This window comes from Trachurus japonicus, chromosome 9 (assembly GCF_045865225.1).
Source record: "Trachurus japonicus isolate A0001 chromosome 9, Traja_1.0".
In the NCBI taxonomy this organism is placed as follows: domain Eukaryota; kingdom Metazoa; phylum Chordata; class Actinopteri; order Carangiformes; family Carangidae; genus Trachurus; species Trachurus japonicus.
The window spans coordinates 27,234,519-27,258,443 of NC_140915.1; the positions used below are offsets into that span (position 1 = coordinate 27,234,519).

Consider the following 23,925-nt stretch of genomic DNA (forward strand, 5'->3'; position numbering starts at 1 on the left):
TGCAGGAGGAAAATGGCCAGGTTGTTATTCCTATTACTAATCACATCATGTATATGCAATAGGCCTTAAATCATAGAGCTGACATTCAGCTCTTATTCCCTCCGAGTCTTTTTTTCATTGCTGGAGTTTGGAGTCCAGACATGAAAGAACTTTCTAAATACGTACTGTACTGTTGTTGTGTGTGTGTGACAACTCCACCACAAGAAGTACATATGGTAAAAACACAGGTCCAATCAAACACAAATACTGAACAATTATTGTGACATTAAATAACAATTCCTTCTCAGAGAAGAAGGAAAACTGTAAATAACTTTTTTTTTTCTTGTCTGGCATGTGGATGTGGTTTGGAAGGGTGTAGGATGCCATGTCATTTTTGGGGTGCTGTGTTCTGTTCTGTAAACTTTGTGCCCTCTCATTAGTATAAACATTACCAGCAGGGGAGACAGGGTGTCAGCTCTAGGCTTAGTGTTACTCTTTAGAGAAAAAAAATTCAAAAATGTCAATTAAAACCCTATACAACAGAGCCCAAAGTACTAGCTGCAAAACACACTTTAGGCAGAGCATACGTTTTAAATGTAGGGTTATGTTCTCTCAATCTGGGCAGTGTTTGATTCAAAAACACAAAAACTGGTCATCATTGTTAAAATAAAGGAAGGGATCAAATTAACCTGCCCAACAACAGACTTATTTCCACCCTCACCCCCGGCCCCTACTCTAAAAAACCCATAAAAGTTGTAAACATACTCCTCCAGCTGGGAAGTTTCCATGCCACAAGGAAATAGCATGTTCTCTGGAACCATCACCATCAGCTGCATATTGATAAAAACATGTGACGTTTATGCCATTTTATTAGGTAGTAGATAGTTTTAGAAAAACTCTAAGTAAAAACCCCCCCAAAAAACGAAGACTTAAAGAGAACCACATTAGCATACAGAAAAAGAAAAACCACCAATGATAGTGGACAAAAGAGTGTCTGAACTATCGAAACTGGTGCTGCAACAATCAACCATATCATGAGTTTAAACGTCTACAGCTCAAAAATTGCCAAAACAATCTTAATCTGCAAAAGAAGACAGTGCAATGTAGTTGACAGCTCCAGAAAAACCAACAAGTGGCCCGAGAGTGGAGTGTTGTTTTTTGTTTATTACAACTACTGTTTACAAGGTAAATAATTAAATGCTCAAGTCTACAGTATGAACAATCAAGCAACAATTTTAATGAATACAAGTTTATGTATGGTCAGTATCAAAGCAAAGGACATCATAAAATTAAAAGTACGGAATTTTACAGAGCCAGATGACTAACAGTCCCTGTTTAAACTACATTAAAACTTTCTTTGGAAAAAAAACAAAAAAAAAAACTTTGTTAAGATCTGCACTTAATCCTGAATTATGTTATGAAAATAACTTTCACCAAAAAAGAGTGTCTTGCAAAACAACATAGTAACGTACATTGCAACACAACCGTAGTTATACTTTCACATAATAGCCCACTAATCCTAATATTAAGGGTCGAGTTGCAGGAGCTAAGGGTGTGCCTTGCTGTGTTGTTAGAAATATCCTGTAATGAAAGATTAGTGCAGTGTCAATGATTTCCTCTGGACCATTTAAATTCATAAGCATTAAGCAAATACCATGGGATCTGAAACCACGTTTCTCTTCACTTTCCCTTTGCTTTGTGGGAAGAGACACGTGACCCCACAGCGCAGTACTATTGTTCGACATCAAACTCAAACTACATGATCAGACCTTCATATAGTTTAGGCCATGTCAAACAAAGGTTAGTTTGTAAAGCACTTATCTAACTTAAGGCTTTTGCTATTGGTTGCTCTTAAATGGTACTTAAGGTAGGTCTACAAACATTCGATGAATGCTTACAGATTTGTTTTACTGTCTTTTCATCCAGAAAGCAATTCTTCAGATGTCCTACGCCAGAGGTCAGGACTCAGTGAGCATACTTGAAAACTTACAGTTACGTATGTTTTTTATTCTGGCAGCTTCAAACAGCTTTTATCTTCTCCTGGCGGCTAAGCCACACAAAAAATGTCTGATAATTTGCCATGAACATTTTATGAAATAGTCCAGTGTACACCAACAGCAGTTTGTGTAGTACCTTTTGATGCCAACAGATCTTTTTTTTCCGCTTACAACAGACTTGCCTTCAGACTCTTTCAGGAGATAACATGTATACGACTTCTTAGGAAACCAAGCCCGTTTGCATGTTCAAACACAAACAGCATCACTTTCAGGCCTCATATAATGGGGTTACAGTGCCATCCTTCCACTCAATCAGGATTTCTCCTCGTTGTAAAGTGGGAGAGGAGTGTGGGAGGCGCATGGCATGCTCTGTCAGCGGGGCCCTTTCACTTGGCACTGGGGACCCAGGAACACTCACCTCTGGCTTCACAGTGTACGACTTCAAAACACAAACCACCTTCTTCCTCCTGGCACAGCAAGACAGAAAAATACAAAATGTGGGTGGGCATACTGTATCACTTTGAAATATTTTGCTCAATATTTCTCCGATTTTTCTCCCAAGATAAAGTTGTTGTGTCTTCATTCACCTATGTTCTATATTTTTAGGTTGAGTTTCATACATTACTTTTTTTTTTTCGTTCAAAATACTTCAATTCAATTTTTAAAACACATTTCTTATTGGTTAGGGTTATTGGTATCCAATGTGCAGTGCTCTCTCCACTTGGCCAATTATTCTCAAATGTCACAAATGTTGTCAAATGGCCAACCCAAAATACTAGATACCAAAATGATCACTTACACCCGATGTCTTATAAATATGAATCATAAAAATTAAATGTCAGCTTTCATGTGTATTATCTCTGTGGTAAGGCACTTACCTGTTGTTGTAAACACTGAGGATAAGAATAACAGTTCCCAGTACCAGAGCCAAAGAGCTTAGTACCAGCATGGTTATCTTCCAGCCCATCCCTACAAACACAATTACAATGACTATGTACATGTACACATGCATACACAGACCAAGATAATTATGTTGTGTTACTTTCCAAACATCAAACATCCACTACAAACATTGCTCTGATTTTCTTTCATATACCTCCACCTAGTGGTGTAAAAGCAGTTTTTTTCTTTTTTACAGTATTGGTACTCATCGAACTGGTCATACAGAGGATGCATTCAGTGTTTCTTTCCTATTGATTACAGTTTACTAAACTTACCATAGTCCATACTGAAGAAAATCATGGTGGGATCTGCTGGGGATTTGGTGCTCAAGGGTGAAAGACTCCCATCTATTACAGGATACGTTTCTGTGCCCTTGGCATCCATTAAACCTTCAACTGTAAGAAAAAACAAAATGTGTCAACCAGATGTGGTGCCCAAAATTGAACATCATCGATTTGATTTATTCAACCTCTTTGGAAGCCGCAAAATCACATGTTAGAACCTCTGAAACAATGAATCAGCTTCCATATCCATTCCACTTTACAAATAACAGTGATGCTGCCTTGTGGGGTGTCTGGCTGTCTTCCAGATAGATGGAAAATTAAGTTAGACTCTCAGTCTGAAAGCAGCCATGTTGTGATCTAATCTGCACACAGGGGCAGATACATAATGCAACTGAGATCAGGCAACTCACATGGATTTTTTTAATTTTCGATTTATAAAGTAAACACTCTTAACAGAGCACCCCAGTCACAATGCATGGGAAGAAGGATATCCTGTAATGACCCCATGTGGATACATGTTTTCTTTCTTGTTTTGTTTTGTTTTGTTTTGTTTTGGTCTATTTGCATTAGTCTTCATAGGGTGTAAACTGTTTACAGATTGATGCACTTAGTGTTTCAGCCGACTATACTGTTCCTTTCCGTGTTTGTGACCTTTACCAACAGTCCCTGCACTAGGCAGAGGGTGTGGTGGTTGTGTGGTGTGTGTGTGTGGGTGTGTGTGTGTGTGTGTGTGTGTGGGGGGAGTGTGGGGGGGGTAATGGATATACAGAGACAGTACATGAATAATGGAAAAGGGAAAGATGAAAAACAGGTAGTGCAACTAATGATGCATTCAAAGAAAAAAAGAAATCAAAACATTCAAGCTCAAGTTTTGAGGATCAGCTGCTCAATAGCAACCTTTTCAACATATTGGAAAAAAAAAACATTAATTATCATTTTCAAGAAGTGTATATTTACTTGTTCACAGGTATGTTGGTTTCGATTTAGCTTGTCAAGTAAAGCTGCCATGAACATTGATGTCTGTCTATGCACACATAAGCAGAGTGTGTTTAAAAAAAAAAAAAAAGTCTCTGTTTGAAACTTCAACAAAACTACCCTCAGCCCCTCTCCCCTAGAAACAACCTAGAAATAAGATAATGTTTTCTTATGTGAAAAAGCAGTCCCATACTGCACTTGCATGATCTGATACCACTGGCTGACTCGAAAGAAGGGAAACAAACAAAAATGTGGTTTAAAAAATGCTTTGCAATACCAGTGTTAACGTTGTTAACATGTTTACATTAGTGGTAAATGCAATTAAAAATTAAAAAGGGGTTAGTTATGCTACTGGTTGAAACTTTAAGGGAATGTGTGTTACGTTTTGTTAATAGTGTCAACTACTACTATACTACAGCTAGTGAGATAGGTCCTTACATGGTTCAGCCTGTCTGTGTAAATCAGAGACAGCAGGGTCCAATGATTTTCCCAGATAGTGGTGTGACTGGTCTTGGTGTTGGTTATGTTTGCTATCTCTTCCATTGCACAAAGTCTGGTTTTCAAGCGTCCGCCACCTGCTGCCCTGTTTGTAAAGGGTGGGAGCAGAAGGAGATCTACAGTATAGGCTACATTTCCCCCCTACTTTGCAGATACATTTTAAATAATTGAATGTCAGATGGAAAGGGACCTGTTCCATAACAGCATTACCTGCTTCTGTTCCTGTGATAGGAAGACCAGAGTGGATTCTGGTGTGGCACTGAGGTGGAGTCCTCTTCCTATCAAGGTGAGGTGGCCTTTCTTGGAACAGGACCAGGACTGGCTGCTTGCCGGTGTAGTCTCGTCACTTTCAGCCGTAAAGATGCAGGGCTGCAGGTGGACACCTTCATACTGTTCTCCTGGTGCAGTCAGACATTCCCCAGTGTGATGACTGCTGAGAGCCTGGCTCTGTGGGAGCCAGCTCCATTCCTGTACAGATGAATATGGGCTACATTCCCCCAGGGACACTCTACCTCCCAAGATCCCTTCTTGCACCTGCAGACATTTTCCTATCAGCTTGTTTCGGACCTTGAAGCTTGATACTTCTGTGAAGGACATAAACAAAAGAGGCTTTGTCCAAACTTAGTTGAGGTAAATAGCCTACTGTAACTCAATTTGGGACAAATTCATAAAAGTCAAAATATTACATAATGCTGTGTGACACATAGGCTACTCTTTCTCACCTGAGCAAATGTAACTATTGAATCTAACTTTAACAAATAGACCACCCAGAATGATCACTGCTTTGTTTACCATATGCGACTAGCAGAGACATCAGTGGACTGGAGGACAAGGGAACCAGATACATACGAAGCCAATTTTAGTTTTTCCTTTATCCTTATCAAACCTGTACCATGAAATGCTGCTTCTATGTTTAATATTTGCGTTTATAGATATCTGCATCAGGCTACAACTGAAGCAGCATGGCGATTAGGCTAAACAACTTTTGGTTGATTAACCAAAAGTTAATCTGAGAGCGAAAGAGACAGCTAAGCTAACCACTTTATGCTACTTACAGCAACATAAGGCTAAATGAATCGATTCACGTATGTAAGTTGGACTTGTAGCCTATACGTTTCGACAACTTCAATAGCCTACAACCCATGCAACAACGTGGAAAGCTAACGTCACTGTTGTCCTTAACTACTGAAACCACACAAGAACACTCATATTTGCTTGCTCCTTAAAGTCTCTGGGAACGAGGTTAATGTTTGTCTTACTTAAAATGATGACAAGGAGCAGGCAGAGCCACAGAAGCTTTCTCCCCATGGCGATGGCGATGACAGGCACAGATAGTGGTGGACTCTCTATTAGCAACAGCAACTAGTGCAAGTGAAGTGGGCGGGTTGGAGCTCCCTGCAACCTCCCTCTGTGCATCCATCACATGGATGGATGAATAGAGAGGCACGCATTCTTCTGTAAAACTCTTCAAAGGGGAAATGTAGTGTTGCCAAAGCGCGGACTGTCTTTAAAATGCTTTGTAATTAACTGAATATTGCACCAGTGTCTTTTAAAGGTGATTAAAAAGTTCCACTCTTGCCCGTTTCTGCTCACTTGCAAGGACAGCAGGTTTTCCTTGTGTAGGGGCTTTGGACAATCCCCATTGGATGCTGTTTTCACTGTGTTCATTTTGTACTGCTTTGCAATAATATCCTGCAACTTTCTTTCATTGCTCTGTAAAATGATGTTTTTCTAAAATAATTAATATAACTTATGCACATTCTTGTTTACCACCATGGCAGGAAAGGAGGTGTGTTTACTACCAGTGTGCTAGAACTCCATGGACTACCAATTAGATTTGAAGATCATAAATCTGTTATCAGGAGAAAACAGTGTTCCAAGCTGAATAGGATTGCTCACTCGTTACTGTGAGGAATGGGACAGGCTTTTGGGGCCTGCAGTCACATGATGTTTTTCTCCATCATGATTCACCACAAAGAATGTGGAGGGCCTTGATTAAAATAAATATTTTTTGTGGAAATAGGGTAATTTAAACTGTGTTTGCAAAATGGTTGCTATTTTTACAGTTACTCTCTGTACAACATCTGAGGTTTCGTTTACCAATCTAAACCAAGTCCGTTGGTCCCCACATGTGCATAGGAGAAAACTAGTTAAGTTTGAGCTCATAAAATAATTTGTTGTGCATGAATAGCCTAAGTAAACATCAGTAATTTGAAACAATTGAAACAATTGCTTTGTCATGCCCACATATAGGGAAGTGGTAGCACATCACAAAAACCTTTGTTTCCTCCCTGGTTGTGTAATCCCCCAAAGTCTGAATACTAAGACACAGTCTGAGTGAAATAATGTATAGTTACAAAATGTGGAGTTGTCATATAGGAGAATCAAGGCCAAAGTAACAAACTAAATAATTTAGCTCCTCAAACTGAAAAGCTGAACAAGAGAAAAAACAAAACAAAACAAACAGTAACTTCCAAATGTAAATAAAAGAAAACAGTGCAAAATAAAAAGGTGGTCCATTCTGACAAACTAGTGCTATTTACAAAAATATATCATTCTTTTCCAATTTCCAAGATCACTGACAACATCAAGGGCATAAGGCCCAACAATTGCATTTCAAAAGACAAGATGTTGCAAATGAACTTGTCGGTTGCACCCATTCTCACAGGAGCATAGGGGATTCACCCTCACACACACACACACACACACACACACACACACACACACACACACACGCACACACACACACACACACAAACACACACACACAACACAACACAGGAAAAACCTTGAACAGCGCTTAGGAAATACAGCCAAGGTTTCCCAATAAAATAACATAAATAGGGGGCATATGTCCCAAAACACACACAATCTGGACAATTGAAACATTACTCCATAAAGCATGACTTACAAGAATGATAAAAAGTTGAGCAAATACAGAATACAGCTTGATTTATAAACAGCAAATATTTCCCTGCATTAAAAATAGCTCACATTGCTTCATCATCATCATCATCATCATCCTATTTCAACCCTTTTTTGCCTGTGTTCTTTCTGAAGTCTCAGATTTCATGATCTGTGCCACTGCCGACAGTGTCAGGGTTAATGTGTGATGGAGGTCCTTCTCCCTGTTGAAGCTGAAGTGGAGCAGCAGGAGCTTGATCCGGCACTGATGATGATGGGAAAGTTGCAGCTGGAAACCCGTATGGAGGAGGCTGTTGTGCCCACTGATTATTTATTATTGCAGGCGGAGCGGGATAGGGCGCAGGGTATCCATACCCACCTGAACCTGGGGGTAATGGATTAGGTCCAACGGGGAAAGTAGGGGCAGGGAAGTCGCTGGAACTTGGGCCCCCAGCAGCCCCTGCAGGAAAGAGCCCAACGACCTCTTCACCCTGAAAGTTATAGCCAGCAGGAATGATGACCACTGGAAACAGGACCTCTGGATCAGTGGCAAAGCTGATGTCCAAGTATACCTGGGAAATGGAAACACACATTGTTGAGAGGTTGTATCTGTCTGCAGCTTATGTTTTACAAAAACAAAACATGGTTTTTGTTTGTACTTTAGTTCATATCATAACTGGATTAGGCATTGTGCTCTGTGATCTTTTTCATTTTCTAATGATTGTAGAAGTTTGTAATTAAAGACATGATTTGTCTGTGCTACAATGACCAAAACACAAATAGCTGTAAAATTAACAATTCATTAATTCTTGAGTTGACATAAAATAATTTTAAAACTACTGCATACCTTGACATAATGCCTATTTGAGAGGATGTCACAATTATCAATCAAGTAAAAGACGTCATCAGGAATCTTCAGTTGGCAGGTCACAGTTTCGTCTGGTTTTGCTGAAGCATTCCCCACACATTTGCACAGACATTTTTCGGTAGAGGTACTGGAGCCAGTAGCACGGAAGACTGTTATCTGATGTAAACTGAATTTGGGCTTCACAGATTTGGATGATGGGTTAAGGATGTTGGCAACAACAGACACAGTGTCACCTATTAAAAAGAGACCATACATATAAGATGTATAAATAAATAAATGTTTATATACCAGTTTTACACTGTATGATAAAGCATGTAAACAGCATTAATAACCTTTGTCTTGGTATGCCTATATGGTAACTGTGCTAACATTAATATGAACACCTTCCATTTGACTTAGCTATGAAACAAAATGTACAAATAAAGTAAGTTTACATTAAGTAAACAGATGCAAAAGTGACTTTACCTGGAAAGTAAACTCCTTTGTTAACATAAGCAGACATTCTGACCTGTCCTTTATTAAGGAGTCCAATCTCTTTCTTCACTGATTGAGGCTGTGGACACTAGAGCAAATGATTGAAAAAAAGAAACATAATTTTTTATCAAAGACATGGAGAAAATACAGTCATCTCACTATCAACATCTGTAACTGTCCAGGTGAAAAGGTTAACTTCTACTTCCTCAATATACAGTAGTTTACAGCATATAATTCCCACATCACTGTACTTCCTCTCAACTGCAACTTCACTATATCTACTATCATATATGCAAATATAGCACAGAGATGTGAAGCCTTAATGAAACTTTGTTCTGATTGTGTAAATCTGTTTTTTTTCACCTTTCCCTCAAACTTCCTTTCTTCCACTTTTAGCCAACCACATCTTAAACATCATCATCTGCTCTATTTATCTTTGTGAAGATATTTTATGTGTAGGCTACATTTTATTCTTTTATCTTCAACAGCACACCGAGCCATTAAAAACCACATATTGCTGTGCATCATTCTTTTTGTAGGGTTTGAAGTTGAACAATATGACATTTATAGGCTATTTAATATTTTTCAGTAGCAACAAGCCACTTTAACTATTAGAAATCAAAATATTTACTGTTATTGTGAACATGATGGAACTACTGTAGTAGGCTAAAATCTGTAACCTGTAGCCGTAGCATCCCACCTACCATTGTTTCCTCTTGCTGCACTAAGGACTTTGACACAAAACGCAGGGTCTTGGTATAGGAAGAGGGAAGCCGCCAGCTCCTGGACATCTTGGCTTCAAGGGTGTAAGCAATGTTTCCAAAATCCCCTTTAAAGGATGACGGCATTTCTCTGTCAAACGGAACCACAATTTCAGCAGTTTGTAAAATCAGACACTGACATACCCTACACTTGCCTACAGATGTTGGAAGACCCTTACTTGTCTGGGAATTTCATCTTGAACTGTAAGTCATGGACCCCTGGGGGGAGCACAGTGCCTGCAAGAGAAGCGTGATTAAATTACTGGCGACGTGACACGCTGGTGTGGATGCTGCAGCATTAATGGGCAATTACATCCATAATCATAGTTACTGAAATAATACATGTAAGTTAAGAGAAAAAAATCACAGCGGCTGTAGCATACCGTTCTCATTTTCCGCGACTAAGCACTCTGTGACTTTGAAGTATTTCCTGTGAGCAGAGTACGTGATCGACTGGTCACCTATCTTCTTCGTCCAACTGACGCGCGCCTCACCTTTGAGTTTCACGATGAGACTCTTCACTTTCGTCTCTTTCGCCAAAGTCATAGTGACTCGGCCCGACACAGTATCTCCTTCAGAAAAGGTGTCATTTTCGTTAAGCGCTTCATAGGTCACGTCGAACTGCTTTACCCGAAACATCTCTCACCTGCTCACCTGTCACCTGTTGCTTCTCAGCAGCACATAAAGGCAGGCAGGGGCTTTTAAACGGCCCGATAGTTCCGCTTGCACTCCGTATGTTTCCAGCATTGCCTCACGTGAAGAAGATAAAAACGTTATTACAACACCATTTACAGAAACACATGTAATAAGGTCACAGGGAACCCAGTCTGTGAGTAAACCACGGGCTGTTCAGGTTTACACCACATCATAGGTTAAGGGATTGTTTAATATTTCCCGGGGCACCACATCCTCCCAAGTCACGTGCACACACTTTGCCTACAAGGCTGCACAATTAATCACAATGTAGCAAACTACAAATTAAAACAAAAAACCCAAGAAAAACCCAATAGCCTACTGTCTAAGATAGGTGCAATAAAAACAGCATAGGCTACGCTACGGAATTAAATAGGCTAGAACAAACAAACAAAACAATAACATAATCACAAAGTAGGCCTATAGGAACATAGTCAACATCTTTCTTCTTCTTTTAACTTTAAGAACAACACCAAACAACTAAACGTTTTCAGTTTTTAGCTATTGTAACTTGGTTTGGTTTTAACTTTTAGGCTACCACAGCAAAATAAAACTATACAACTTGCAGCTCCCTCTTTCTGTCACTCAGTCACTAACCTCTCCCTTTCCTGATTATTAATCTTCATCTATGAATTGCAAAAAAAATAAAGAATAAATATATAAACAGGTCAAAAGTTCTGCAGCAACAGGAATAACCACAGAATTGTGTCAATCAGTGGAGACAGTTGTTTGGAAAATGGGATAGAATGAGCGTACACACAACATTTCCATATTCTACTTTAATCATTTTTTATTTACTTTGGTTACCCTAATGTACAGATAAAAACATTAATTGTACAGGCATTGCTCTGTGTGAGATTATGTCATTAGGCTTTGTTAAGGAACGTGATTATCAAATTACATTACATAATTAAATGTAGTAACATCATTACATTTCAAATGACTTATTTAAAAAGGAACAGCAAACATCAAACCTAAAGTTTAATGCTAAGAGCTGTATACCTTGCAGTAGGCTATGAGTACAGAAGTACAGGAGTTAGTATAACAAAGTGTTCCCACAAACACTGAGGGATTCCCAGAGAGACTCAACCTGACAGTTCTTTATATAAAGAAACACTGGCAGTTTGTATAACAACAAATCAGGTTTGCAAAGTAATGTTACTAATGATAGAAGCTGCTGTCTCTAAACTGAACAGAATATAAACTAAATAGAAAATATGTATTTGGCTTCTTAGTTGACTGACAAAAATATGTTTTGTAAAGGTTTTCTTGCCACCTGCCACCCTTAAGAATTGTTTAGAGTAGTTACTAACTTTAAGGCAGAACAACTGATCAGCAGGACACTTGATTTCAACAAGGCACATAAGAGACACAGTGTATCCTGATATCTGAGGTTGGAGTAAGTAGCTGGACAGAACTACTTACTAACCTGACAAGTGACCAGAAAACAAATGGCACATAATGTGAAAGTCTTGTTTTGTACATAATAGTTCACATGCAAAGAGTAAATACTTCACTTAATCATGTTTTCATTTTAAATTCACACTTTAAATGTTACCGCACCAGTGGCCTGACAGAGGCGACCTGATTTTGCATTGTTTACTTTGTTAACTACTGTTTTGCATAAGAATTGTGAGGAGCATCCGGGAAAAGGACGGAGTATGCTGGGGGAGGTTCATCCGATTGAGACAAGAAGTCTGTGTTCATCATTGGTGCAGAAGGCAGTGTACTGTATGCAGGAGCAGCTGGGGATATGTCAAATGGTGCAGGAGCGGATGGATGGATCTCAGGGGCAAATTGTGGTGGATGAAATGGTGCAGGAGCGGATGGATGGATCTCAGGGGCAAATTGTGGTGGATGAAATGCTGAAGCAGAAGGCGGAGGATGAACCACAGGATTTGATGAGGAGGATCCAAATGGAGAACGATACGGAGAAGCATGCTGTGGCACTGGGATGCTGTAGCCCCCGCTCATGGCTACTGGCTCACCCCGGTACACATCTGTTGGTGTTGGAACACCGTAGGGTGAGGGGTAACCTGGGTATAAAAGACCTGGTAGTGAATTCCTTTGCGCTGCTGGGTATCTGTAACTTCCTGAATGTGGGGATGATGGACAAGAACGCATAGACGTCGCTGGTGGAATGAAGTCACTGTTACTTGGGCCCCCTGAAGCCCCATAGCCGCTGCCAGGAGCTAAGTCAGGAGGAAGAATGACCACTGGGAACTTGACCTTTGGATCGAAAGCAAAGCTGATGTCCAGATACACCTGAAAAATATTGTGTGATGTTTACTCGAACATCTAACATCACAGCAACAAACTTTTATTGACATTTATGGGTTAGCAGAGTTTAACATCATTGAAAAAAATAGTAATGTTAATAACCTGCTGTCACTATGTTTTATCATAAATCATACCTTTAGATAGTATTCCACTGAGATAATGTCACAGTTCTTGATTGTCTGTGTCTGACCGTGAGGAATCTTCAATGCACAGTGGATGGTCTTCTCCGTGTAGGGATGAAGACATTTGTCAACCATCTTGTGGACATTGCTGCTTAGGTTCTTGGTACTGCCCCTGGCACGAAACACCACGTCCCGGACTAAAGTGAATTTAGGGGTCATCTCACTGGATGAGGAATTGTTGATTTTTGCAACAATTGCCATTGTATCACCTATGAAGAAAACAACAATGTTTTGACATTCATTTTCATTTATTGATCCCATACTAGTATTATATAAAGATTTTTATGATCCCTATGAAGTACACCATACTAATGTTACCTAAATGGTGCTGAAATGCTAAACCCCACATTTTTTATGACTAGAAGCATTACATTTCTGTCAGGTGTTTTTTTAATTGTTTCAACAGACCCTTCCTTATCAAGAGGGCATGTTCCTGGCACACATTTTAGCCTGCCAAGAGCACAGTTTTAACAATTACCATTAATGCTAAGTCAGGTACAATAAAGTATGGCACAGTAGAAATGTAAACCAGCAGTGCAGATCAGACATTTTAATGAAATGAACCTGTTTATTAGGTTAACATCAAAAGAATTTCAAATTGGCAAAAGACAACATTTTAGACAATTAATGAACGATAATGTAAAAAGTATCAGTGCATGTTTTTAAAAATAGTTTGCTGGTTTGCAAATTGATGGCTGTGGCAGCCATTACACTATAAAAATGTTTTTCAGTGTCTGCCTTTAAAAGAAGCTCTTATTCCAGGACTTGATCATGTCATGTTTGAATAGGAGTTATACTACCTGGTGCATAAGCTCTTCTGTCAACACTGACTTCCATCTTTACATGTCCTTTTGAGAAAACCCCCATTGATTTGTCTGTTGAACAAACTTGACGTGACTAGAATACAATGAACAGGAAAAACAATTAATTTTGATTCACTTCCATTTTTAAGACCATAAAGTGCACAATTTAATGGTAGAGTCTGTTCCTAAAACAAAGTTATACAAAAGTGATCCTGCTTAATCATCACCTATGGGCTACTCATGTGTGGTGGTGACTGTGTCTGCAGAGCGCCCCCCCTCTGCCTTTTATCTATTTTCATGCTCTGGTGTAATTGAGTATTTCTGGGCGGGGAGTTGGTGTGTTTTTCCCAGCCAATGACAGAGTGCAGGTGAAGTTGTGTGTGCAGCAGTGTATAAAAACTACCACCAAGACAGCTCAACACCGTAAAGCTGGAAGAAATAGCGGATATGCACTTACCAGCAAAGAAAAGGAAATACATACTCCTACTCATCACAACATAGCCCTGGAGGTTCCTGTTGCCGGTGACAGCCTGGTATGGGCCCGACGCTCCAGCACTTCACTCGTACTTTATTTCCTTTTCTTTGGTGGTAGTAGCATATATTAAAACGAGAACTTTGAAGGGTGAAGTGGAGAGGGGTTCCATGTGAACAGCAGTAGAACATGGGTCAGTCTTGACAACTGCTGTCAGGGACAGGGGGCATGCACAGTTGAGCCCGAGAAGAGGGGCCCAGTTTGAATGTTGTGTTAATACACTGCAACAAGCAAACCTACAGACTCTACCTTTAAGTGTTTCAGTCAAACAACAGGGCAAGATACCCAGCAAGGACCACAGGTGAATACCACTGCAAAATCCTTTGACTGCCACCGCCTACTGTACCATATATCATTGTAAGCAGTTTCTGCTGGCACTAACATAGTTTCTACAGAGGAAAGAGTGCCTGTGACAAAAAATTAACAACTGACCCTGTGAATTTTCCGAAGTAATTGGGATTTTTTTCATGGAATTTCATCAGTTCAAATTCAAATCCAAATTTTTATAGTCCTTTTACACAGAAGGCATTGTGCCATAACAGGAAACACATTTTCAGTTACAATTACCGATTGCTGTGTTGCAATTAAGTCTTCAAGGAAACCAAACCAGCAGGTGAAAATGTGCAATCACTTGACCTGGGAATTGTCAACATCAAATGGAATGTAGCCATAACCTCCATTACTGTTGTGACGGTGGCACAGGTGATGAATCTGGACATGAAACCCAAACTCCTGTGTAGCTAGTAGGACGGCAGGTTGAAGTGAATGTGTGATACAGACACTTTTCAATTTCAATAACGTGTTTATCTTCTCTGAAACAATCCTTCAATGGATCAAAACTTGAAATTCACACTATAAAATATCATCTCTATGCAAAAAAAAGCATATTCTCTGTCAGCTGACATATCAGGGACGTGTGTAAGTGTGGTTAAGTATTCACGCACCATCAGAGACTGAAGATTTGGAATGGCCTTGGAGACAAATTGTAAAACCTTTTCCAGTGTACGGGTCATCTTCCAACTCCTGGACAGCACAACTTCCAGCTTGTAAATAATGGTTCCATGAGGGCCTGTGAAGGATGGTGGCATGCTTCTGTATTGGAGAACCAGCAGATAACATCAAATCAAAAAGTCAAGTAACAGTTATCAGGTTAGCATATTTGGTCCTGTATGCTCAAACTAGTTTAATTGTGAAAGTACATTATGGTTTGAGAAATTGAGTTACTGTACTTACCCTGGTGGAATATTGAGGCTAAATTTATAGACATGGGTCCCTTGGTTAATGATGGTGTCTGTAAAGGAAATAATGTTTGTGTTAGTAATGAGAGAAGTCTTCCACTATTACTAGCTACCCCTTATCTACTGTAAATAGTATTGACGGCAGTGGTAGAAAGGATAATGTGCTTTTATTCAAATTTTATTTTAATATGCTTTCATTGTAAGTTTTGCTTTTTAATAGACTACCTCATCTGTCACACTTCATGACAATATTGTATAGGCCTATTCTATTCACTACCTTCATGTGACAGCTGCAATTAAATTATAAATCAATTTGAACTTCTATGAAAAACAAACACATACAAACAAAAATTACTTGTGTTTCAAATGTGAGAATCAACTTGTATCTCTTTTAAGGCCTATGGCAATATAGGCTACAGTAGGCCTATGGCCAAAATCCTGCGCTACGATAGCCTAATACTGGACAGAAATAAAATATGAAAATACAATAGGCTATAAACTTTATTTGTCCTTGACAGAGCCTTGGGTACGGGTGCTGCCACAGCTGCGTAAACGACCACATGCACTTACATAGTAGGAAGTAGGCTATTACATAAGACAGTAGGCTACTACACACTACATAGTGTAGCCTAAGTGACAAATCTTGAATATGACATAGCCGTAATGTTGTTGACTAGATCATGCAAAACATGCACAAGCAGCTGATGTAGAAGGCCTTTGTGGGTTGTATGGCATGCATGACTAACAACGATCAATACCGCCTACCTCTGGAGTCCACTGGGACAAGAAACTGCTTCTGTTTGAAGTATCTCCTGTTTGCACTGTAGGTATGAGTCTTATCGCCGCTCTTTTGCGTCCAACGAACATTTGCGTCCCCTTTGGCTTTAACATAAAAACTCTGAACTGAAATTTCCTTGACTAAGTCCAGTGTTATACTCCCAGATAGAGTGTCCCCCTCCGAAAACGTCCCGCTTTCATTCAGCGCGTCCAAAGTCATCGTAAAGCTTTTAATGGAAGGCATTGTCGTAACCTCGAGACTGTAGGCCTACCGGTCAAAGATTAAAAACAAACGCGAAGATATATCCTCAAATCTTTGACGTTTCCGCTATGTGCTATTCTGGTAAGACAGCACCCATGTTGGCTGTTTCACCTCGGGTAAAGATAGATGGTGGTGGGACAAGACACGCCCTACCGGGGTCTGTGCACAGACCTCTGCTGCCATCCAATGTACAAAGGAGAGAATGGGATTGAGGAGAAAATTAGCGGCTGTAAAGCAAAACCAGTGCAAAAGCCCTTTGCAGTAATTCCAAGAGTAGCTAGTTCTTGCATGGAAAAGTAGCCTACTGTAAATTATAAAACTCTACTGCGTGTGGTGAATGCACATTGTATGTCTTATAAAACTACCAAACAAACAACAAAATTACAACCTTTGTATACAATCAACCTGCTGTAAATTATAAAACTCTACTGCGTGTGGTGAATGCACATTGTATGTCTTATAAAACTACCAAACAAACAACAAAATTACAACCTTTGTATACAATCAACCTACAACTAATACAACTTTTATTCTGAAGGTTAATGCCTTGGGGGGTGTCAAAAAAAGAAAGAAAGTCAGAACAGGTTGTGACTGGTGTAAAGTAGGGCCTATTGAACAGAATTATGCGGGTAGCAATATTTACAGACGCATCAAAAGAGCCAGAAACTGGGCGCACCAGAGCTGCGGTTTACATCCCAGAGTATAAAGTGGCAGTTAAGGAGAGACAACAGATCATGCATCAGCACAGTTGAACTCCTGGCAATCACGCTTGCGCTGAGGTGGTTAAGGGGAGACAGCAGGGCCAATGCACTCATTGCATTGGATAGCTGGGCAGCCCTAAATAGTATTAAGACCATGAAATCATGCAGACTAGATCTAATCATGGAGATCCATCAACTGTTATACAGCCTAATAACAGGCGGAGGACGGTCTGTTTTCTGTGTGTTACTGCTCATGCAGGGCAATGATGATGTAGACTAGGCCTATTTGCAAAACAAGCACTCGGGTCACAAACACTAGTTAACAACAATATCCCACTAGCTGGGAAAGCAGAAGGAAAATCAATCATAAAAACACAAATCCAAAAAGAATACTGGGACATAAATGAGACAGTGAAGGCACTTACAAAAACAGGTAGGGACGAGTGTTGGGCAGCAGCAGGAAGGAGGAGGTGGTCGAAAACATCCCACTGGTAAATGTAGAATCTAAATCATCCTGAATCTGTGCAGCATGTTCTTATGGAATGTAGGGATACAGAGGGTAAAAAAAAAAAAAAAGAGCTTCACAGTAGGGAACCTGTTGCAAAGATCTGAAAGCATTAGGAGGTAGTAAGTAGGGGGAAACAGGGTTAATGGACAGGGTTTAGTTTATTTTCCCTATTAATTTGTCCAATCTAGTATCTACCCTCTGGTATCTGCTAAATTAATGTAGGCTCAACAGAAAGGAGAAGAAGAAGAAATCCACCTCAAACCCCCCCCCCCCCCAGGGAGACGAAATTAAATAAACACACAAATTTTATGTAGGCTATATTTAATTTCGTCTGGGTCTCCAACCACTGAAATAAAATAAAGTTCAGTTGAGACCTTTTTACAGTGCGCGTGCCACTCATGGATGTATTATGGTGCCACTGGGCCTTGATCAATAAAGTCGGCCATTTTTTTTTTTTTTTTGGCGGCTTGTCAACGACGGACTGGATTTATGTAAGTTTTGTCTGTCCGTTTAAGTTTATGCTTTTGTTTGTTAGTTTGACAGTAGTACAAGTACAATTTGGTGAAATTTAACGTCCACGTGTACAGTTACTAGCCACTGGGCTTCCTGCTTGGTTAATGGTTTCTCGTTTCTTCGTGAGCATTTGCCTCCTCATGGCTTGGTAAGTAACAGTTAACGCCCAAATACCTAACGTTACAATGATATTAGCGCGTGTCAAACATGGATGTATTCATGCTAGCACCATCTAGAGATTTAAGGTTAAGCTAAAGCCTGGTTAAATGCAGTGACACTCCAGTGTTTATGCTAAAGAATCGCGGCATAAAGTGACACCACCTCGTTAAATACCTGCAGGGCTGGTGGGTGAACAGCTGTAGTTAATCAGCTAAGCTTAATTAGCTAGCCCAGCCTTCTGTGCCAGCGTCTTCGCGTGACAGTAGTTGCTGCATGGACTCCTGTTTTGTCTTTAAACATTTAGAGAAGAGAAGAGTCACCATGTGCTGTTCAAGTCAAAGTCCAAGTCAGATTATTAATTGGCTGTGTCACTCACCTGGGGGCAAGACAGAGGTCTGTGTTATTGTTTGTAAAAGTTTTGTTTCTGCAAGCAGTCCCTGGAGTAAATGGGTCCAGCAACGTTTCCACAAGTCTCAATTTTAGATTCTTGGAAAAAAAAAAACTCTGTAGTATTGAGAGTTAGGCGCCAGCTTTGCTTTGAGTGAACTAAGACCAGGAAAGATAAAGGAAGTGGTCATTTCATACAGGAGTGAAAATGGCTGACATCAACAAATCCTACCAGTCCCTAGAAAAGGCTTGCATTAACGTAACATAGGCTCTGACAGCAAAGGAACAGGCCCCAAGCACCAGATTTGTAGAAGCAGTCTGTATCACCGCAGACAGGACCCAAGGTGTAGGACCCAGAGAGAGTCCAGCACATAGTAGCAGGGTGCAAGATCCAAGCAGGAACAGCATGCATTGAGAGCATAACCAAGTGCTTGGTATAGTTGAAAAGGAGCAGGGGAGGTCATTTCTGTTGTGATGGATGTGGCAACGGCAGACAAGATAGAGAAGTGCCAGGGATTTGAACTTGATGAGATATGGAAAAAGCACAGTGTTTAAAGCAAAGCATTTTTGGCTTAAATACAAAACAACAACAATCAAGATTTGCTATAATGAAAAAAATGCAGCTTAAAAGTGAATGAAAATTAAATTTCACTGCTTCTGGCATACACTCACAGTGCTGATGCATGCACAAATAGGATATAATGCCATCGACACGCAGGCCATGGAAACAGGCCGTTACCTCAATTAAATTACAGATTTCTCTTGGTCCTAAAATTGCTGGCAGAAAAAATATTAAAATTTAGCCTAGTTGTTTTTAGACATTTTAAAACAGAAAATGTAATTTTCTTTTTTTAAATAGGCTATAAGTTAATGGCATCAAACATTGGTTAGCAAGTGTTATGTGAGGATTTTGAAAATGTAATCTGATACCAGTTCCTTACAGGCTAAATTTTTTTTAAAATTTTTGGCTTTTTCATGCCTTTATTTGATAGTACAGTTGAGAGAGACAGGAAACGGGAGGCAGAGAGAGGGGGAATGACATGTAGGAAAGGGCTGACCGATACGGGACTTGATCTGGGGCTGCCTGCATGAAGACTGTAGCCTCAACACATGGGGTGCCTGCTCAACCTACTGCACCACGCGGCACCCCTATAATGACGAGAACTTAGGGTCTGTTTTTCTGCCTGCCTCTCCCTATGTATCTATGACAGTTAGAGTATTGATTCATGCTTTTAATTTTTGTTTAAGATGGAGAGGGCCAGAAATCAAGTTTGGGCAGCTGATTTATTATATATTTATACGTTTAAATGCATTCATGCTCACCCACACTGTGCAATATTTTCTGAACAAGCAACTTGTATATACAGTACTATACTACTATAGCCTTTTTTCTACTCAAATAATTTTGTACTGTCTTTATAATTTATTCCTTACTTTTTTGCTTGTCCTCTCTGCTACTGTTGCAAGTGAATTTTCCATAAGTTGGATCAATAAAAAGTCTTAATTCTTCTATACACTGACAAACAGAAATGATGGCATTATGTGGAAATTTTGCTCCATCAAATTCTCATGAAAATGAATTGACTCGTATAGCTTTTTGGGAATACCATAACTCTGCCCTGATAAATGCAGATACAACATTCTAGAGAACTGGCTGAATAGATGTGTCTAAATTGGCGTCTGATCCGTATTTTACAGATTGGGATGGCTGTTGGGACCTGACTGCTGCCTCCTATCACTGCCCCATGCTGCTGCTGCTACCTGATCTCCATGGCTTTCCAGGTGAGGTGCAGTTAACCTTGAACAAGTCCATTTATTATTATATTTAATGGATGGCTACTTCAGATATGGGGCAGACCCAGATGCACAGTAACAGTCAGGGCTGTTACTTTTTAGAAAAATTAGGTAGGATATTGGAATACCCCCACCTCCCACTAAGGCTCCTGTAGATGCGGGGTTACAGTGTGTGTGTGAGCGCTGCACACACAGACACACAGCGTCGGAGCGGTGAAATGTAACAATAACTTGCAGATCACCTGTGTGTCGTGAACTCCGCTCGTAGTTACTTTGAGTCATATAAGCAATTGAGCAATAAAACAGTGAGGTTGTTGATGAATATTTAGCTTTTTACTCTGCTTTGAGACTTTGAGACTGACTGTGAGTGAGCAGAGCAGAGGTTAGCGCGTCGCTGTCTGGCAACCTCGAGTCTGGGGGGTAGGGGAGGGGAAACAATGTGCTGCTGTGTTTTGAATTTGACTGCAGCAACAATTTTGGCCCGATATCAGGAAATTATGACGTCATTTCGATAAATCCGATAATCATAACTTATCGGCCCGATAAGATATAATATATATTTTTGAAGCCAAAACGACCGGATCGCTTACTTCTGCTTTAACCCTGAAATAATGCTGAGGCTCCAATGTGACCCATTTTTACATTTGAGAACAGTAAAATCACCAAACATTTTCCCTTTGACTTTAAGTTGACTTCTATTGTGACATGGAAATATTTCAACTTTTTTTTTTTTTTTTTAAATCAACAGACACAAGCAGTAACTTGTTCCAGGTATATTATGACCAACAGAATATTTGGTGAATTGGTCTTTCCTGCCACTACACTATTATTATGATATTAACTCTGATATGAACTATTTAAGCAATATATCACAACAGGCCGTGGTATATGCTCATTATACCACGGCTAAGGGGCGTTGTTCGGCCCGACGCGAAGCGGAGGGACGACAACCCCCTTAGAGTGGCTTTTATAAAACGGTTACTAGGGATGTGCACGGTTACCCGGGTACTCGAGTACTCGAGTAGCAATCTGCTACTCGGTTATGAATTTATTACTCGGGTACCCGAGGATTAAAAAAAACGGCACGTCAGAGCGCAATCTAGTGTCGGATCAAACTACATTATCATGCCCTGGTTCGGCTTTTTGTAGTGTTAAACAGTTTCGGATCAAGCAACGTGATTTTCTGCTGTGTAAAGGCGTTTTTGGATCGAGCCTCGGACTTTCAAACCTTTTACAATAATTCTCCCTCCCTCCCTCGGCGACGTACGCCGTCGGGAGGGAGACGACAGGTCTCAAGTCTGGTAGAAAATATACTTTCACTTTACAAACACTCTGAAACCTTCCCTGTTATTTCCTGAAACGATGCGAGGCAGAGAGGACCGAAGGCACCAACATGTGTAGTGTGGACTAATAAATAAGCACCGCTAATGATTTAAAAAAGAAAAGAAAAAAAAAGTTTTCTCCTCCGTGGCAGCCGCGGCATAAATGCGCTGCACTCAGCGCTGCACTCAGCGCTCAGAGCGCATGCAGCGCATTTATTCCCCGGCATAAAGATGCACATCTGCCTCGTATGTGCATCTTAAACTCCAGTCTCTACTCTTATTATCCACCTGACATTGTGTGTGACGACGCTGTGTGTCAGTAATGTGCTCTGTCTGACAGTCAGAGCGCATTTATGCACCGGCTGCGCTCTGTCCGTCAGACATGACGTCATTTTATTTTTTATTACAGTAATCGGTTACCCGATTAGTACCAGCTTCGGTTACTCGATTAGTAAATTAGTCGAAATGCCCATCCCTAACGGTTACCAATAATGACAATATGAAAGAGGGATACGCAATCAATTTCATGTAGTTTTATTCAACCAGAAATACATATTATTCAATAAAATAGCCTCACTGTGAAAAAAATAGTCCCACCTCTCCAGACGTTAGCTCCAAATTAGCTCTGCATCTCGTCTTTTCCTCCGCTTTTTTTCAGGTGAAAGTCACTCCTCAGTCCCCTCTACCATTGTTAACCCTCCCCAGAGGTGAAAGTTAACCTTAAACATATGAATTCAACTACTTGAGTCCATTTTTTAACATCGTAAAAACATCAGCTGTCTTTTGCTACGGACTACAACAGTCCGTTGTCATGGATACATGACAACAACTTCCATTCTTACCAGTCATACGTGCCTGACGCGGAGTGATAGCCTACGCTGTGATAAGGCTTTAGAATAGTAGCCGTGGTATATGCTCAATATACCACGGTTAACAACCAATCAGATCGCCGGATTTCACCTTTCCGTTTTATAAATCTTATTATTTAACTACTTAAATCACAGTAGTATACTAATTTGTTGAGCTCATCCTGATGTAGGCTAAACATTAAAACTCAATATACAGTCACACAAGCAACTCCATGTTGTCCCTGCGATGTTCAGGGACAGGTCAGGACAGTTGGTGGACAGACAGAGAGCTTTAAGGTTGAAGTTTATATTAATGAAGAGGAAGCACTGTGAGACTGTGTACCGACCACATGTCAGCTTTAGCAGAGGAAAACTCCACTGTTCTCAGCTCCTTTTTTCCCCTTTTTTTTTATAGCTCCGCAGTATCGACCCGGTGGGAGGACACGCTGTATTTATCAAAGCTTGGTCGCCGTGCTTAGACACTGGGTTGGTTTGAGCTGCGTTCATATTTATACTTTCAAACTCCTCAGGCAGTGATCAGTGTCGGCGGCTGTCATGAAATGTGTGTTTCTCTTCTATAAAACACATTATACATCTCGGGGGCGACGTCTTTCCACATATGGGCTTCCTTCACATTTCAAATGGAGTGTGAAACTGGAGAGACACAACCCGAGACCGGACACCGGAGGGAGAAGCAGGTCGGATGTGCACGAAAAAACAAGTGCGTTGCACCGAATGCGTGCTGCGTTGCTTTGGGTTGTGAGCGCACATGACGTATTGTTTTGACATTCATGAGCAGGTCAGCCTATTGCAACATACTTTAAATTGTTTGGAAAAACACTTTAGACATATTTTACTAGAAAATGCTGTAACTAGGGCTGCACATCAAAATATTATTGAGATCACAATGTGGCAATAAGCCACAACATACCATAAATAAAGCATTGTGGTGCTACTTCAGTGCAAGTGTGTGTGTGTTGGGGGTGGGGTGCTCCAGGTACTGGGCGGACTGATGCAGCAAGGTTATGGGTTTTTTGTAAATTGTATTTGAAGCATTTATTGATGGATAACAAATCATTTACATTATTTTTTAAATTCCTATTTTCAATGCCTATCAAAATATGAAAGTGATGAGATGCTTTGCTTTTTTGACATCCCTTGTCTTCCACAGTAGTTTCTTTTTCAAAGTTTGCCCTAGTTTGTATAATAATAAGCTAACCTCAAACAGCCGTTGTGCTGTCAAC

At 40.2% G+C, this 23,925-nt stretch overlaps 3 protein-coding genes across 3 annotated transcripts; all 3 read right to left on the bottom strand.

Moving 5' to 3' along the window:
• Positions 1 to 2,109: 2,109 nt before the first annotated feature.
• Positions 2,110 to 6,094, bottom strand: LOC146981650 (uncharacterized). Its single transcript, XM_085787081.1, has 6 exons — positions 5,935 to 6,094; positions 4,886 to 5,259; positions 4,616 to 4,760; positions 3,194 to 3,313; positions 2,855 to 2,945; positions 2,110 to 2,443 (listed from the first exon to the last, which is right to left on the bottom strand). The coding sequence occupies exons 1-6, from the start codon at positions 5,981 to 5,983 to the stop codon at positions 2,245 to 2,247; spliced, it is 978 nt and encodes a 325-aa protein (XP_085643207.1). The 5' UTR covers positions 5,984 to 6,094; the 3' UTR covers positions 2,110 to 2,244.
• A 1,473-nt stretch (positions 6,095 to 7,567) lies between these two features.
• LOC146981651 (arrestin domain-containing protein 3-like) lies at positions 7,568 to 10,359 on the bottom strand. Its single transcript, XM_085788185.1, has 6 exons — positions 10,066 to 10,359; positions 9,862 to 9,919; positions 9,626 to 9,773; positions 8,913 to 9,009; positions 8,427 to 8,680; positions 7,568 to 8,151 (listed from the first exon to the last, which is right to left on the bottom strand). The coding sequence occupies exons 1-6, from the start codon at positions 10,319 to 10,321 to the stop codon at positions 7,738 to 7,740; spliced, it is 1,227 nt and encodes a 408-aa protein (XP_085644311.1). The 5' UTR covers positions 10,322 to 10,359; the 3' UTR covers positions 7,568 to 7,737.
• Positions 10,360 to 11,674: 1,315 nt separating this feature from the next.
• Positions 11,675 to 16,559, bottom strand: LOC146981652 (arrestin domain-containing protein 3-like). Its single transcript, XM_085787082.1, has 6 exons — positions 16,176 to 16,559; positions 15,406 to 15,463; positions 15,117 to 15,264; positions 13,638 to 13,734; positions 12,790 to 13,046; positions 11,675 to 12,640 (listed from the first exon to the last, which is right to left on the bottom strand). The coding sequence occupies exons 1-6, from the start codon at positions 16,429 to 16,431 to the stop codon at positions 11,987 to 11,989; spliced, it is 1,470 nt and encodes a 489-aa protein (XP_085643208.1). The 5' UTR covers positions 16,432 to 16,559; the 3' UTR covers positions 11,675 to 11,986.
• Between the last annotated feature and the right edge of the window lie 7,366 nt (positions 16,560 to 23,925).